The following is an 18544-nucleotide window of genomic DNA, read 5'->3' on the forward strand; positions in this document are numbered from 1 at the left end:
CTTTACCAGAACAAGATTCATTAGCACTTGGTCTTCACTGTTTAGGTTTTAGTGACTTCTCTGACTCTTGGGGATCCAAAATAAACTCCAGACAGCCTGACAGCCAAGAAAGTATAGTCTTTTAGTCTTTTACTTCACCTACAAATAATCTTGAGACTCTTTAGTACTAAAAGAATCAAACCACTAAGAAGTCAAAACATCTAAGACAAAGAAGAAAGGAGGAAGAAACAAACGAAACAAAATCCTTTACTCTGGGTATTAAACAGTGGTTTCTGAGGACACATTCTTTATAGCCTTCCAAGGCAAAAACAATTTTTTTGAGAAAAAAAAAAAAAAAAGCTCTAATGTTTAGAGATGACTGTGATTGGCTGTTGGAAAATGGCAAAGCAAGCAGAAATGAAGTAAATGTTGTTTTTCTAATGTCTTCAAAAACTTATAAAGATCACTAAAAACTCAGGACTTGGGTAATACACTATGTTAAAGAATTCAGTTTCTGATATTTAGAATATTGAATTAGGTAACTCTAGGCATATCAAGCTGTCTTTTTCAGGTAGGACCAGGGTTTATAAAATTAAAAAAGAAAGAAAGAGTAAAGCTACAGCCAACAGTATAAATCCCTGCCTAGGAATTTCTTAGACAGGAAAACAGATGGAAGCAAAGCAAAAACACATCTGTAACTCGTGGGCTTTAAATCTCTCATTTGGGTTTTAAGTGACACTCAGAAAGTAAGCACAAAAAACCACGACTAGGTGGAGATCAATAAATACAGAAAGTGTCATTGGACTGAAACACAAATCTTTAAAGGCAGTAATTGTCCAAATAGGACCATATATCAAAATAGACAATGCCAGTGGAATCGAAGCAAAGGGCTATTAATTAGACCCCCAGGCAAGTTATGTGAAAGGGCCATCCAAACTGAATTCCTGGCACAGACAAAAGGAAATACTGCAAAACAAAAAAGAAAACTGGCATAACTTACAGCTGGAATCCTGAGTGGGCTAGCACAAGTAAGCTAATGGACAACATTTTTTTTTTTTTTTAAATGAATAGAATACAAAAATGATGCAAAACGGTCTTGAGGTAGAAAGTTGTAAGCAAACTTTACTCAAATGACTGGTATTTCTACACATTAATTTATAGAGTATGTCTGAAGGGAAACACACATACATATACCTATAGACAAAGTAAGAAACATCACACTGACATAACCAATCCAAAATGATTTAAAAGGACTAACTTGCCAAGTAAATAAATAGAAATCCATTCAGGGGGCTTATTTCATGCTGTTTAACCTGCTAATTCAGTCAACATTTAATATCTCATCATGTTGTAGTTACGTGCCATCAAGTTGGACCCGACTCATAGCAACCCCTCCTTGGTTTTCTGAGGGGGTATCGCTATGGAAGTAGATTGCCCAACTTTCCTACCGAGGAGTGGCTGGTGGGTTTGAACCACCAGCCTTCTAGTTAGCAGTCAAGTGCTTTAGGCACTATGCCACCAGAGCTCCTATATCTCACCATAGAGATCTGTAATTTACCACCAAGTAGTTCAGTTCAGAGTGTAAGCTGTACCATATAATGCTTTAAAATATCAACTGTCTCACAGAATCAAAATCTTTTAGAGCTTGTCAAAGACTTTCAACTAATTCTAGGGTAAGTAACTTAAATATGAGGAAATTGAGAATGATGTTTGAATAGACAGTAATGACATTATTGAACAATCATTCATTAGGAAATGTGTTATACCATGTACAGCAGTAAACATGTTGAGTTTGAAAGAGACTCTTTGGTTGAGGGTTGTTATTCTCTCTGGGCTGTCATTGATCAATACAACCCTGCAAAATTGCCTTCGGAGTCATTTTCTTTATAGTCTGTCTCTTCATCCACACCTTTGTCCAAAATTTTTGTGGTCTAAATTGTTCACACTACTTTTACCAGATATGACTCCAAATTATTTTGACCTTTTCCAGAAATAAGATTCACTCTCAGAGGAAAAATTTTCTAAAACTGAGAGCAAAGTGAAATTGCTATTTCCACTTTTAAAACTAATAAACTGTCATCTTTTCCCAGTAACTGTTACTTACTAAACTGTTGACTAACCCCCAATGTGCACACTCACATTACCATTACCACCACCAAAGACCTTTTCCACTATTAAGCAGTTAATTGATATAGCATTTAAGGGGTGTATGTGAACATAGGTGTGCATGTGTGTGTATGTGTGTGTATTTTTGGAACTTAACTCACCATAGAATGACCATGTATTTATAGTATTTATATGTCAATGTGTTATAAATATGACAGGAGCTTGACGAAGCCTTTCATATAGACATCATAGAATCAGTATCTGCAATATCAGCCATTCCTACTTGTAAGCAGGGAAGATAAGATTTCTGAAGACTGTTGAAATGCATGCATTTTCTTGAAATGAAAAGTCATGCATTAGAAAAAAACACAATTATGCCATTTTTCCCTTTAGTCATTAAAGTCCAGACACAGTGACCCTCTTTTAGTTCCTTAAATGCTTTTTTCCTACTTCTAGAATTTCCCCATGTTTCCTCTTCTGAAAGAATGTTCTTTCCCACTCTTGCCATCTTTGTGCTGTGGTTTCCCAGTTATTTCCCAGATCTTATCTTTGTCAGACAGACCTTCCCTAACCAGTCTAAAGCAATCCATTTTTCTTAACTAACTCTTCGTAGTTTTCCTAGATAGCACATATCACATTTTGTAATTATATGTTAATTTTTGGGTTTTCTTCTCTAATTTCTATTTCACCCACTAGATTGTACACTCAGTAAGTACAGGTATCTTGTCATTTTTTTTTTAGCTTCTTCAGAAGTATTGTTTATAGCACAATGTTATGCATAGGGTGGGTTAGCAATAAATGTGTTAAATAAAGGAATTTTTTATAATCAATACCTATCTGATAGTCACTAACCTTATGAGGCTATTTAAATTTAAATTCATTAAAATGAAATAAGATTAAATGTCTTTAGTCACACTAGTCATATTTCAATGCTCATGGCCATGTGATAGGAAATTGGGTAGAATAGATATAGAACATGTTCATCATGGAAGAAAAATCTATTAGGCAGCACTGGTATACATTAAGCAATTAATAAAAAAGAGTGATAATAAGTTAAGGAATTCTTAGAAAGCTGCACTTGGAGTCCATTTCAGTATTAACTCTGGAATTCACCCTTATCTCTTCATCCTTTTTGTCTTTAAGGAACCACCTAACAGGTTTCCTAATCACACCCAGATACATCCTCAAAATTGTTGCTAAATATATCTATCAAGTCTCTTCTCTGCCTAAAATATTTTACAACTCCTCATTGCCTCCAGGATAGAGTTCAAACTCCTGAACATGGAACACGACTTATTATCTTACCACCCCAATTTCATTTCCGTACAATCCTCGCACTCCAGTTACAAAAGATTTGTTCAAAGATTTTATGAACAAAGCATACACTGGCACAATGCTGCTTGAGATTCCTATCCTGTTCCTTTACTTATTTTAGTCCTACTCCTTCTGTAAGAAATCCTGGTTAAGCGCTCAGCTGCTGATCAAAAGACTGACAGTTGGAATCTACCAATGGCTCTATGGGAAAAAAGAATTGCTGATCTGCTCCCATACAGATTTATAGTCTAGGAAACCTTACGGAGCAGTTCTACTCTGACTTACAGGGTCACTGTGAGTTAGAATTCACTCGAAGGCAACTCCTCCTAGAGGACTCGGTTCAAGCAGTACTTGCTTTGTAAAACCTTTCCAATGTTCATCGAACAGTCAGAGTTCTCAGCTCCTACCTCCATGACACTATGTTGTCATCATCTGTTTATACATCTGCTACCCTTTCTATACTATGTGTATAGTGTCTTACTTATCTCCCAGTGTCTAGTGTATTGCCTTTCATACATAAATCATCTTATATTCTGTTATTTTTGATATACTAAAATAACGAATGAACGGGTTAAAAAAACTGCAATGATCTACCCTTTTTAAAACACTATCCTTGAGTCATTTTTGTGTAATTTTGCCTCTTTTTTAAACCTTTATCTGTCAATCACTACACCCTGTTCAGTAATATCTTTGGCAGTCAATAAAACAATATTTACTTTGGCTTAATAACTAAAGAGGTAAGAAACTCTTAAATTGTAAACAGTTTTTCATATGTGCCAAAAGTTAGCAGTGAAGAGATGAAACAAATAAACAACAATGATAAAAACAACAACAAAGTTTAAACATTTCCAAATAGGTGCTGTCATAGGTACTGTCAGAATATCCTGGTAGAACAAATAGTATCAAAGATTCTCATGTTACTGAAAAGCTTTGCAAACTCAATAAAATGTACACAGTTTAGTCTTAATTTTCTCTATTTAACATGATCTCTTCCTTCTTAGATCATTGCTTATTCTTGATTGCTTATATCTATCAAATACAATTTTACTTCATACTATAGTTATGCATTCTGTTATTATTTTTGAAAATAAAAAAGCAGTATTATAATGATCCTATAGGGGTAAAATAAAAAACATCAGGACAGGATAATAAGTTCAATGTAAAGTCAGAAGCAACTTTGTCATGTGAAAATAATATATAAGAGAAACAATGATGATGCTATCACTGACTTTTAATTAGACTTGTTATTATTTGTAGGCATATCCTCTTTTTATTTTAAGGCATTTTTAATGTCAGTGAAATCTCCACTTGAAAGTGCTCATGTGTTTGCCATGGTTTAATCCTAAATTATTAAGGAAAATTAAAAACATAAGCAGGGTGTGTTGCAATTAAGAAATTGAAAACAAGCACTTAAAATAAAATATTATAAACATGTAAACTCATATGTATAGTAAGGAATTCTGAAGATAATGCTTACTTAAGACAGTGATTGAATAAAGAGATACACTAACAAGAGGAAAACCTCTATTTTATTTTTGCTCTTAAGTAAATTCATCTATCACATGTCTTTATTTGATCTTGCATTGTGTTAGCTTTTTACCCAATGACAAAAGCATGGAAAAATCTTGCTGTGTGGCCTCAGTGCTTTCTGTGGTGGGAAGAATCATTTACTGAAACTCTTCCTGCCTTTTCAGTTGAATAGGAGTTTGTTCATAACTTTTAAACATAATATGCCTTATGAGGTGCTTATATAGACTCTATATTAAACCTGTAACATAAAAATGTATAAATGGGATAATTAAAATTTTCATTTTTTTCTCTGTATAATAACTTTCAATGTACTTATACTAGGCTAAACACGTCACTTTACTATGACTCAGTTGCATAAAATAGAACACTTACTTATTATACATGTTTATCTGAAAGTGACTCTTGAAATACATTTACTTGATTGTAAATCTCTTATGACATACTTAATGTATCTCATTTATACAAAGTTTGGCAATCCAGAGCACAGCATTTTGGGGTCAGGCTACTGTTGTTACAAGGCATGCTTCAGTACACTAACACACTGTGGCTACTCCAAGCAACAGCCATTCATCCCCAGGCAAAAGACTTCAAGAGAAATTACTGTGAATTCTTAGACTCTGAAAGAGTGAGGATGCTTTTAGAGGATCTGTCCCCTAGGGGTGAAGGGATCAGTGGGAGACCCCATTATTGGTCAGGATAGTAGGTAAACAATTATCTGGACTCAGAAGTTGGTCTCATTCAAAAACTATGTTTTCATTAGCACTCTTAAGTGCAATAATGGTTTCTGTACTTGAAAGTTTTCAGAAGCCTCAGGGCACAAATTGAGACAAAAACGAAATAGGTTTAGATGGAAGAAAATGAGAAGTTTATACAAGACCAGAGAAAGCTTCCCACTATAACACCTTTACACTAAAGGCGTCTGTCTTTTTAAGAAAAATTAGTGAAGATAAATCCAACTAAGAAAATTCATAATAACATAATTAAATAAAAAATAAAAAATTCCAGTGGCATTATTAAGCTATCAAGTTTCTATTCACTCAAATTAGAATTTGATGGCATAAAGTGGAAAGAAATGTCTAATAGAGTCTCTTCATTTTCCTATAATCTATAAAAACAATTACTATTTTAAAAAAATAATTCAAATGTTGTTCAAAATAAAGGTCTTGCATTTTATGTATTTGTTCTAACTATTCCATTTTTTTTTCTCTCAGAACCTAATCTCAATTAATGGTCTATAAATATTTGCTATAGTAATGATAGGAGCTCTGGTAGCATAGTGCCTAAGGCACTTGACTGCTAACCAGAAGGCTGGGGATTCAAACCCACCAGCCACTTCTCAGAAGAAAGATGAGGCATTCTACTTCCATAGTGATACAGTCTTGGAAACCCAAGGAAGGGTCGCTATGAGTCGGGTCCGACTCGATAGCACATAACAACAACAACATAGTAATGATATAACTATATTTTCTACTTATTTTATCCATATAAACACACATATTTTTACACATGTGATGTATGCTTTGATAAAAATACTGAATATACTTATTTTAGTGTTTAAGCTACTATAGGGATTACATTACATTACTTTCAATTTAAAAGTAAGTTTACTTAACAGTATCTAGAAACTTTTTAGCTCCCCACATCAGGACAATGTAATGATCTCACTATAACAATAACCTGGAAAGGAATAGCCTGTCAATAAAAGCAGCAAGCTGCCAAAGAGGACTAACTCGCTGCTGGGCAGAAGTTCAAGTACTGAAAAAATATACTCCACTATTTGAAAAACTTGAATCTTTTTTTTTTTAACTTTTGGATTTCAAAAATTACTACAAGTAGGAATGGTATAAATTTATTCTACCAGTTTGTGAATAATTGACATTAACTTTTACTTCAACTTTACATAGCTAATTGTTTCATATGTGTGCATTTTAAATAAAGTAAACATATCTTGCCTTACAAACTCTTCCAACTCGAGAAAGGATGGTCTTATCAGAAGTACTGCTGTCTTGAGATGATTCACGGAAGAAGAAATATATTTTATCGTCATCTGGATTGTAGGTATCTGGTATGGGGAAAGTTCCAATAAATTTTGCTCCTATTTAAGAGAAAATAAGGTAAAAATTAAAATACTGAAATATTTTAGCCACTTTATTCCTGAGGTTTTTTTTTTTTTTTTTTAATGTAAAACAATTAGTAGCAGGATTTAGAGGAAAAAAAGAAACTATTAGTGGAACGTGGGAAATAAAATACATACACAAATAATGGCACAATATAGAATTAAGTATTAACATGAAGAGGGCCTAACAAGTTCTCTAGGAACTCAAAAGTTTAGGTGATTTCCCATATGACTGCCTGACAGCCAAAATTGCTACAACTCAACTAAATTATCTAAGAAGTCCCTACAAGCCTGGAGATTTTATGATTTTCTAATTACCTGCTATATGATGATGTCATTGGTTTTTAGCTACAATGTCTTTTATGAGAAGCTTAGGAAAAACTACAACCACAATATCTGAAATTTTGATATACCATAATGTTCTTTGATACATTTTGTGTAATAGCCAAAGGCAGGCTGCAGGGGAAGGGGGGTTGCAAACAACCAACTGTGCTTGGGTTGACTCCAGCAGAAGCTCTGCAGGCAATCTCGCTCTATATCCTGGCTCTATAACTTAATGGAAATGTAACTTTAGGCAATAAGGTGGGAGGTATAAAAGAGCAGCATTGCCTTTTCTGGAGTTCTGTTTAGGGCCCTGGTTGCTGTGTACCTCAGAAGACATATAGCAAGTGGTCAACAGCTCAGTAAAGAAGGCTTCACAACAGCTTTCAATTGACAAAAGTTCATGTTACATTTCACGTGATGGCTTGTTCAGTTTCCATCATCCCAGCCTCACTCGGTCAACTCTATGTCTCCCACTTAATCTCTTCTATGCTCAAAAGAGAAGCTTTAAGTGGAAATGAAAGGGGAAACATGTACATGAACTTTCTCCCCTCATTCGGAAAACTTCCCTGACTTTCCTGGGGCTCTAGGACTCTTATGTTCTGCTAATTTCACTGTGTTAATAGATATGACCCTAGGAATTTACATAAAAATTAAATTTTAGGAAATTACAAAAGACTTTTTAATTTACTTTCTAATTAATATTAAAATTGGCAAGGTCCATTAATAATTTTACTCTAGGCTTTTTGTTTTTGTTCCCAGCTTCTCTTTCAAAATATTGATAAACCATAAATACTTGGTTTCAAATTCGTGATCAAAGTAAAACTCTTTTGTGAGCCATAAATTAACACTTCTAATTTCAAACTACAGTGTGTTATGTTCTCATAGAAATTAAAAACTCTCTGGAGAAATAAGTTTTCCTACAAATTTACCATTAGGATTTCATCAAATTCTTGAAAACACAGTAATATTTATTTAATTGCTATTGTATTAAAGGCATTTAGAGCAAGGAAAGCTACTAGAATCAATGGTTACAAAAATGAATAAGGACCAACACTTTATGTAAAATTATCAGAATATGGATGAAAGAAATATTGACACATGTTCAAGATGTGGCTAAGGAGAAATCCTAGCTTTGATGTTTCCACTGACTTGAAAAGAGATTGCAACAATGAACAAAGACATGGATAACAAATTGTGGGATTCCACAGAAGGAACCAGGTCTACATAGACCAACGCAACAATGCAATGCACTGCTGTCGGGTCTGATCCAACTCATAGCAATCCCTCCTTGGGTTTCTGAGGTGGTATCAATACGGAAGTAGATTGCCCAACCTTCCTTCTGTGACCAGGAGTTAAAAATAATTGTAATGGTTAAACTTATGTGTCAACGTGGCTAGGCCGTGATTCTCATTGGTTTGACAGATATTATGTAATCATTCTCCATTGAGTGATCTGATGTGAGCAGCCAATCAACTGAATGGGGCATTTCCTTGGAGGTGTGGCCTGCATCTGATATATATGGATGTTCCTGCAAAGCTCCTCCTCTCAGTCCTTCATCTGACTGGTCATCCTCTCATCTCCAGTTCTGAGGATGTGGTCCAACAACTTATCATCTCATCTGCCAATTTTGGGTTTGTCAGCCCCTGCAACGACATAAATCGGGGCCGACTCGACGGCACATAACAACAACAACATATATATATATATATATATATAATGCATGTATATGGCTTCACTAGTTCTGCTCCTCTAGAGAACCCAGTCTAGGACAAGAGTCTATAGAACTTGTCGAACATACAAATGTCAAAACCCAAGGCCACCAAACAGAATGAAGTTCTTCAGGTGCATTTCAAACATATATAAATCCATAAATAAATAAAATTCTATAGGTGATTCACATAAGCAATTAAGTTTAAGAACCACTGATAGAGACGAGCATTTCACATGTGAGAAAGGGATCTCAAAGATCTCATTAACTCAGGTCAATAACTCAGTTGAATGGATGGACATAGGGAATGACACTAAATAATAAATTCAAAATCTTAAGTAATTAGTGTGGAAACAAAGGGATAAAACAGAAGATGTTCACAGATTATGGAAATGCTGTTGGGTTAGCTTATGTTGACAAATATTTGCACTTCAATGAGCATAGACACAAGTAGAATGTATGATAGTATTTAAATTTGATTGAAATAGAAGTTACATATACAGTATGATGGCCCTTATAATGTTAGTTTCCTATTAGAACTACAACATTTTTTAGTTGAATTTATAATTTTTTAAATAATAAAATGTTACAAAGTTTATACAATCTTCTCTCTCCAGAGAAAATATGAGAACTCAGTAAACTGAAGCAAAAAATCATCACAGCTAAAAGGAATCCCAGTGTGAGGGAGGGAGTTGCTTGGCAGGGATAAGACTGCTTTCAGATCTCTAGATGGGACATGTGATGATAGTGAGGTGATCTTTTGGTCTTCAATTTATAAAATTTAACAAAAGGAACACAATTCTAAAACAAAGCAGATTGTACAATGTCAGCAAAGAGTACAAATAAATATGACAATCTCTTGCCATATTGCAGAAGTACAGAGGATAATCCACTTTGGATATATAAAACTTTACCCAGCAGATATTAACATTTGAAATGGTCAAAGGTAGAATATGACACTAGCCACATTTCGGGAATTTCATCACCATCACTTCCACAAGGGTAATGAAAGTAGATAATTTTCCAAGTGCTATTTATTTTACTTTGAACTAATAAATAATATGGATGATCTTGTGCTCATTCTATAACTGTTTATTTTATTGATCTCTCTTTTGAATGTTGGGTATTCTGTAAAGCACTGTATGAAAGTTGTTTTGAAAGGGAACGGTGATGGTGCTTAAGCCAAAATTTTAATATACGTAGAAATTTAACAATGAAGAAAGAGTTAGTGTTAAATGGTACCCTATTCTGTGATTGAAATAGTAGGTATATTTATGAGTTAAAAATAAGTACAAGTTTAAAGAATTTCTTTCTTGTATATTCTATTGAAGTCCTTTCTTGGAACATACATTTTAGCACTTTATGAAGAAACTCTTTCTTGACTTGCTGCCATGTTTGGGTAAAAATAGGTATCATTTAGTCAGTGTATGACATGCATGGTTGCTGAACTCAATAATTTAAAAATACCAATCGACACCTGGGCTTTATTATAGCACAAACCCCCCCCCCTTTGGCATTTGAAACACATTCTTTAATAGGGATGGAGTTTGAAATCATACATTTGCACAAATGAACTTCTAGCATGACACCAAGAGGCACTGCCAAATTAAAATGGCATAAACCCATGTGGCCTGAAGGACACATCACTTTTATGACTCTCTATGAGCTTTTTATCACTTAGATGAGCACATCTACACCATAATTTAATCAATAGTGGATTTCTAACTTCTCTTTCTTTCGTCTTGTAATATCTTTTCATACAATTTGTAAAAAATGTTTATCCTTTCATGTGGAAGGAGAATTTATAGACAACAGAGCACCACAAGAGAAACTTCAAATGAAAACTGCCTCCATATGTTAAAACTGAAAATTTAAAACAAAAGTTTTCATCTACTCCAGGAAGGAAAACAAAAACATATGCATCCAAGGCATCATTGTTTGTTTTCATTTTCTAAATGGTTATAAATCTTAATTTTATCCTGAAATTTCAACAAAAACGCAACTGGATTTGAGTAACCACCCTCAGTTGCATCTACGTTCTTGATTCCTGAAAAATTCTAAGACTCAGATTAAATTGATTTAAAAAAAAAAAAAAAAAAGTGTAGAAGCTTCCAAGCTTTCATCTAAAACTGTGCGTAGTGGTTTATTTTTCTGTTTTTCATCCTCCTTATTAGGAAGGTTGCGCAATCTACTTCTGTAGTGATACTGCCTTGGAAACCCAAGGGGGGGCTGCTATGAATCAGTTCTGACTCTATGGCAGTAGGTTTGGTTTAATTATCTAACGCATTTGACTGCTAACCAGAAGGTTAACTGTTCAAACTCACCAGCAACTCTGCAGAAGGAAGGCTGAGTAATCTACTTCTGTAAAGATTTACCACCTCAGAAATCCAAAGGGACTCTATGGCAGTGAGTTTTTAAAGCGAATTAAGTATTTAATCAAAAAAATAAACTAGGTGTTTAATTGCTGCTGTTGTTGTTAGGTGCCATCGAGTCGTTTCTGACTCACAGCAACCCAATGCACAGCAGAACGAAACACTGCCCGATCCTGTGCCAGCTCCATGATCCCTGCTATACTTGAGCCCATCATCGCAGCCACTGTGTCAATCCATCTTGTTGAAGGCCTCCCCCTTTTTCATCGATCCTCCACCCTACCAAGCATGACATCCTTCTCCAGGGAATGGTCCCTTTTGACAACATGACCAAAGTAGGTGAGATGAAGTCTGGCCATTCTTGCTTCCAAGGAGCATTTCGGGTGCACTTCCCTCCAGGACAGATCTGTTAGTTCTTTTAGCAGTCCATGGTACTTTCAGCATTCTTTGCCAGCACCACAACTCAAAAGCATCAACTCTTCTTCAGTCTTCCTTATTCATTGTCCAGCTCTCACTTGCATATGAGGCAATTGGAAATATCATGGCTTGTGTCAGGCGCACCTTAGTCCTCAAGGAGACATCCTTGCTCCTCAGCACTTGAAACAGTTCCTTCGCGGTTGACCTTCCCAATATTTCATAGGTGAATATATTTCACAAAGGAGCTATAAGAGTTTATATTTTTGAAATCTTTTGAAACGGGATTAGACAAAATCCTTGAAATGTTCTGATAAGAACAATTGTACTGGTCAGCACAAAGGTTAACCAATCTCACTCTGGTTGATTCTAGATAGAATACAGAAACCAATGTCATTTACACAAGTGTGGTGCAGTGAATAACTAGGTATTGATTTTCTAGCGTGGTCTTTGTAATTCCCACCAGATTACTGAGTGAAACCATGCAGATAAGGTGTGTATAACTCTGATGCTGGGACTGGTTAGTTTTGTCACTCTGCCAGGCTTAAAAGAAGCTCTCTTAGAAGCAGAGATAGGATCTCACTGCTCTCAAGAGAGAAGAGCTGGAGGTGAAATGGAGCACTTCCTTTGAACCGAGATCCCTGCACTAAACTTCCATGGCTGAGACACGCCCCAGCAGAGATATGCCCTAGCACAGAGACACCTTGGCAAAGAGATGCCCCGTCAGATAGACACCTTGGCAGAGGGACAGCAGCAGTGGCACCAAGAGGCACAAGACTGAGGGGTGGGCTCACCTGGCCCAAGGAGAGAGAAAGCTGAGTGCCCTTGGGTAGGAGACTTGCTGGAGAAGTGGGGTGCACCTAGGTGTACCTATCAGCAGAGCTAAATGAGCTCTGTAATACTTGCCAAGCAGGGCAGAAGCCAAGGGGAGAGGCTAAGATCCAGAGAGGCATTCCTGAGGGCACAGCAGTGGGGAGACTGTCCTGAAGGAAGAACTGTATCCTGAGCACGTTCGTGAACTGAACTGCAGCCTGTTACCTCTCTAATAAACCCCGTAATCATGAATACTGTCTGTGAGTTCTGTGTGGCCACTGCAAAGAATTATCTAACCCAGCAGAGAAGTAGTGAGTGCCCTGGGAAAGACAACTGGTGTCAGAATTGGTAGAAGACTGGAGGGCATGCATGGCCTGATAGGAATAAGCCTCGGGCTGCTGGTGGTGATTCTGTCTTCCTCTTGTGAAGTTAGAGGAGGTCAGAAGATGGTGCCTTTGTCTCCTGTTTCCAATAAGCATTAAATATTTTCAAACCCCTAAATTGTTAGTGACAAAAATGGACTTAAAAAGATTCTTATAGTGTCATATTTAAAAAGTAATGGTAATTCTTTGAAATCTGCACCTTAACAGTTAAATACTCAATTGTGAATTTAATTTTTATATTTCATATACTGTAGATATAACATTACCTTTACATTTGTTCTTGTTGTTATGTGCCATCAAATCAGACCCGACTCATAGTGACCTCCTTGGGTTTCCGAGGCGGCATCACTAAGGAAGTAGATTGCCCCACCTTCCTTCTGAGGAGTGGCTGGTGGGTTTGAACGGCCAGCCTTCTGGTTAGCAGTCAAGTGCCTTAGGCACTATGCTACCAGAGCTCCTTACCTTTACATTTATAGGAGTTTAATTCACCAGACATTTGTTATCATCATTAGTTGTTGTCTGGTCAGTTCTGACTCATGGTGACTGCTTATGTGCTCCAATGAGTTTTCAAGACTGTGATCTTTTGGAAGCAGATCACCAGGCCTGTATGCTGAGGTGCCACTGTGTAGGTTTGAGCCATCAACATTTTGGCAAGTAGGTGAGCACTTAACCATTTGAGCCACCCAGACTATACATTAGACATTTAAAAGATAAGAATTTAAACTGAAAGTATAAGTACAGGAAGCAAAATTGAACAGGAAAAAAAAAAAAATCAAACTGTCTAACAGGATACAAAGAATACACTGATGTGGTAATATATAGAAGAAACAAAGAAGACAAGAACTTGATTCTGTTATGAATATTGTTTGTAAATTCATTGCAATCTGGCAACAATCACAGAAAACTCATAATGAGTGAAAAGGAAATAAAATGCACACTTGCATTGCATTAGTATTATTAGACTGTGAGCTATTGTACATCATTAATAAACATTTTAGACCAGCACTATCTAACATAAATTTCTGAGATGTAGGAAATATTCTGTATCTGTGCTGTGCAATGTGGTAGCCTCTAGCCACATGTGGCTACTGAGCACTTGAGACATAAATAATGTGACATAGAAATGAAATTATAAATTAATTTAATTTTAATTAATTTAAATTTAAATAGTCACACATGGCTAGTGGAAACCATATTGGACAGTGAAGCTTTAGAGCATGTAGACTGTGTTAATTGTGTTAATAACACTGTGGCCAAGACAATGTTAGGGAAGGAACAGAACCTTATTCCTATAACTTACACCAAAATGGCAGTCAAGTGTCCAGACCAGGAGACTTGACATGACACTCCTCTCAGAAGCTTGCTGTTTTGGTGGAAACATGGGCTTGGCAACCAGGAAACCTAGGCAAGTAAGTCACTTCATTCTGGATTTCAATATGTAAAATGTGAAGCTGAATATGAGAAAGGCTAGGATCATTCATTCCCAGTAATTGCCACCATTGTTGTAACAATCATTTCATTTTCTTTCTTTACATTTTAGACTCCAACCAGATAATCCTATTGACGTCTGTCTTTGGACACTAAGTTGGCTATATCTGGAAAATGGCCACTTTCCAGAAAGGAGGACAGAATGCTCCCTGAGCAAGCCAATCTTTTGCCTTTGCACATCAGGCAGGTCCTTCTCATTATAAGAATCCATGTATTTTCTGTAATTACTCTCCTTGCTTAGCCCTGAAGTCTTAATTTCCATAGATGGAGAAGCTCTGGACTGAATGGGTCTTCAGAAAGAAGCACTATGCCTTTCCAACTCTGGCCTGCCTTTCCCTCAGCAAATGTCTGACCTGCTGTTTGAACTTATCCTTGACTTTGGGCATGTCTAGGTCTCTGCCAGTGCTTGTATAACCCTGTTTTCTCTACTTCCCCAGATCCCTGTTACCAGACTCACATAGTTAGTTTGTGGTTACCCAACATGGCATGTAGGCATGGATCCTCTTTTTAGTGAAGTTGCTAGAATGGAAAATATGTAATCAAAATAACAGATTTTGGGCTGATGAACTTTACCATATACTGGAATGAACAAAGTGCCTAGACCTAGATACACATACCTGACTTTCAATCTTATCTCCACTATCTCAATAACTATGGACTATTATCTATCCTCTAATTTATCCCCAAATAGAAAGTAAAAATATATTAATTCTCTTGGGATTGTACCAATAAATAAAATCACACTTTAAAAGTGTCTAACACAAATCACACACACACACACAGAAGTGCCTAATGTAGTGACTAGCACAGGTGCTCTGTAAAATAAAATTGAAGGGCAAGAGACTAGAAAGAGGGAAATCAGTAACCAGCATAAATCAGTGGCAATAAACCAGAGATGAGGTGATGAAGACATACATGAGGGTAATGGCTATGAACAAAATTAGGTCAATAGACATTTTCAAGGAAGTAAAAGCCTTTAGTGATAGATTAGATAAAGAGGATGAAAGAGGAAGGAACCAAAACTGTTGGTGGATAAAGTTAAGAAAGTTAAAATAGACAAAAATCAGGAAACTGGTATTGAAGGGCAGGTTAGAAAGGGAAAAGAAGTTTGGTGGGTTTTTTTTATAAAGTTTTAAAATTTTAAATTTATAGATTTTATATAGAGAGATAGATAGATAGATATGTATGTAGTATATATTTGAAGAAACTGAAACTACCACGGACACTATCTTTGCAGGTGAATTCAGAGTGCCAGCTCTAAGGGAAGACTTTCTCCTTTGGTCGACTCTGGAGGAAAATCCTTTTCTCTTTTCAGCTTCTATTCCTTGGCTCCATGGAGTTCTTCATGTGGAATGGAATGTATCTTCCCATCCATTTGTTCCTCCTTCCCTGTGCCCAATCTGTTCTTTTTTATATCTCAAACATGAGTGGTTTAAAAACCTCTACTGTCAAGTTGATTGCGACTCATAGTGACCCTATAATACAAAGTAGAACTACCCTATAGAGTTTCCAAGGAGCTCTGGTAGCATAGTGCCTAAGGTACTTGACTGCTAACCCGAAGGCTGGTGGTTCAAAGCCACCAGCCACTCCTCAAAAGGAAAGTTGGGCAATCTACTTCCGTAGTGATACCACCTCAGAAACCCAAGGAGGGGTTGCTATGAGTCAGATCTGACTTGACAGCACATAACTACAAGAATATAGGGTTTCCAAGGCTGTACATCTTTATGGAAGCAGACTGCCACATCTTTCTCTTGCAGAGCAGTTGGTGGTTTTGAACCACTGAACCCTTGGTTATCAGCCAAACACTTTTAAGCTTGCCCCAGGATCAGCAGAAGGAAGGTGTTTGCATACATGGAGCTGCCCCTGGGGTGCAGTCAGCAAATCTGGGACCAGCAGAAGGAGAGTGCTTGCCCTTGGCTTAGCCTGAGTAAGCAACAGGGCAGGGTAGACCAGAAAATGAGCAGAGCAGTTTAGAACAGCTAGGGGAGACAGACTTATCTATCAGTTTGCCCTTCTGTGTTGGTTTGAGTATTTCTGTGAGACTGGAGGCTATGCCACCAGTGTTTCAAATGCCAGGAGGGTTACCCATGGTGGACAGGTTTCAGCAAAGCCTCCAGACTAAGCAAGACTCAGAAGAAGGAAGAAACTGTCTAGTTCTCAAAGAATTGGCCAATGAAACCTTTATGAATAGCAGTGAAAAACTGTCTGATATATTATTTGAAAACTTTATGAATAGCCCTGAAACATTGTGTGATATAGTGCCAGAAGATGAGCTCCTCAGGTTGGAAGGCACTCAAAATATGACTGGAGAAGAGCTGCCTCCTCAGAGTAGAGCCCACCTTAATAATGTGGCTAGAGTAAAGCTTTCTGGACCCCCATTTGCTGATGTGGAATGTCTCAAGATGAGAAGAAACAGCTGCAAACACCCATTAGTAATTGGGATATGGAATGTACAAAATATGAATCTAGGAAAATTTGAAGTTGTAAAAAATGAAATAGAATGCAAAAGATCAATATCTTAGACATTAGTGAGCTGAAATGAACTGGTTTTGGCCATTTTAAATCAGACGATTATATGATCTACTATGTTGAGAACGACAAATTGAAGAATGGCATGGTATTCATCATCACAAAGAGTGTATCAAGATCTATCCTGAAGTACAAGGCTGTCAGTGATAGGACAATATCCATATGCCTACTAGGAAGACCAGTTAACACTACTATTATTCAAATTTATGCACCAACCACCAAAGCCAAAGTGAGGTAATTGAAGATTTTTACCAACTTCTGCAGTCTAAAATTGACCAAACATGCAATCAAGATGTGCTGATTATCACTGGTGATTGGAATGCAAAAATTGGAAACAAAGAAAAATCACCAGTAGTTGGAAAATATAGCCTTGGTGATAGAAATAACTCAGGGGATTACATAATAAAATTTTGCAAGACCAACAACTTATTAATTGCAAACAACTTTTTTCAACAATAGAAATGGAAGGTATACACATGACTTTGTGAGACATTGCCAGATGGAGTACACAGGAATCAGACTGACTACATCTGTGGAAAGAGGCCATGGAAAAGCTCAGTATCTTCAACCAAAACAAAGTCAAGAGCTGACTGTGGAACAGCCCATCAATTGCTCATATGCAAGTTCAAGTTGAAGCTGAGGACAATTAAAAGAAGTACACAAGAGTCAAATTATGACCTTGATTTTATTCCTCCAGAATTTAGAGACCATCTAAAGAATAGATTTGATGCATTGAACACCAGTGACTGAAAACCAGAGGAATTGTGGGATGACATCAAGAACATCATCCACACAGAACGCAAGAGGTCATTAAAAAGACAAGAAAGGAAAAAAAGACCAAAATAGATGTCAGAAGAGACTCTGAAACTTGCCCTTGAATGGAGAGTAGTTAAAGTGGATAGAAGAATCAACCGGATAAAAGAGCTGAACAAAAGATTTCAAAGAGCAGCTTGAGAAGACAAAGCCAATTACTATAATGAAATGTGCAAATACCTGGAGTTAGAAAACCAAAAAGGAAGAACATGCCAACATTTCTCAAGCTGAAAGATCTGAGGAAAAAAATTAAGCCTCAAATTGCAATACTGAAAGATTCCATTGACAATATGTTGAATGATGCAGGACATATCAAAAGAAGATGGAAGGAATACACAGAGTCACTGTACCAAAAAGAATTTGTAGATGATCATCCATTTCAGGAGGTGGCATATGATCAAGAACCAATAGTATTGAAGGAAGAAATGGAAGCTGCACTGAAGGAATTGGTGGAAAACAAGGCTCCAGGAATTGAAGGGATACCCACTGAGATGTATCAGCAAATGGATGCCGTGCTGGAGGCACTCACATGGATATGCCAAGAAATTTGGAAGACAGTTACCTAGCCAGCTGACTGGAAGAGATCCATATTTGTACCCATTCCAAAGAAAGTTGATCCCACAGAATGTGGAAGTTATTGAACAATATTATTAATATA

The 18544-nt window shown here is 36.6% G+C and overlaps 1 protein-coding gene across 1 annotated transcript in view; it reads right to left on the reverse strand.

The window, feature by feature from the left end:
- The window catches only part of SEMA3D (semaphorin 3D), a 224868-nt gene that overhangs the window by 91098 nt on the left and 115226 nt on the right, over positions 1–18544 (reverse strand). The window contains exon 6 of the mRNA XM_007945255.1: positions 6882–7024. Within this exon, the coding sequence (XP_007943446.1) occupies positions 6882–7024 (143 nt within the window). The remainder of the gene's footprint in view (positions 1–6881; positions 7025–18544) is intronic.

Source organism: Orycteropus afer, unplaced genomic scaffold, assembly GCF_000298275.1.
Source record: "Orycteropus afer afer isolate SDZICR_OR568_19922 unplaced genomic scaffold, OryAfe1.0 scaffold00007, whole genome shotgun sequence".
Taxonomy (NCBI): domain Eukaryota; kingdom Metazoa; phylum Chordata; class Mammalia; order Tubulidentata; family Orycteropodidae; genus Orycteropus; species Orycteropus afer.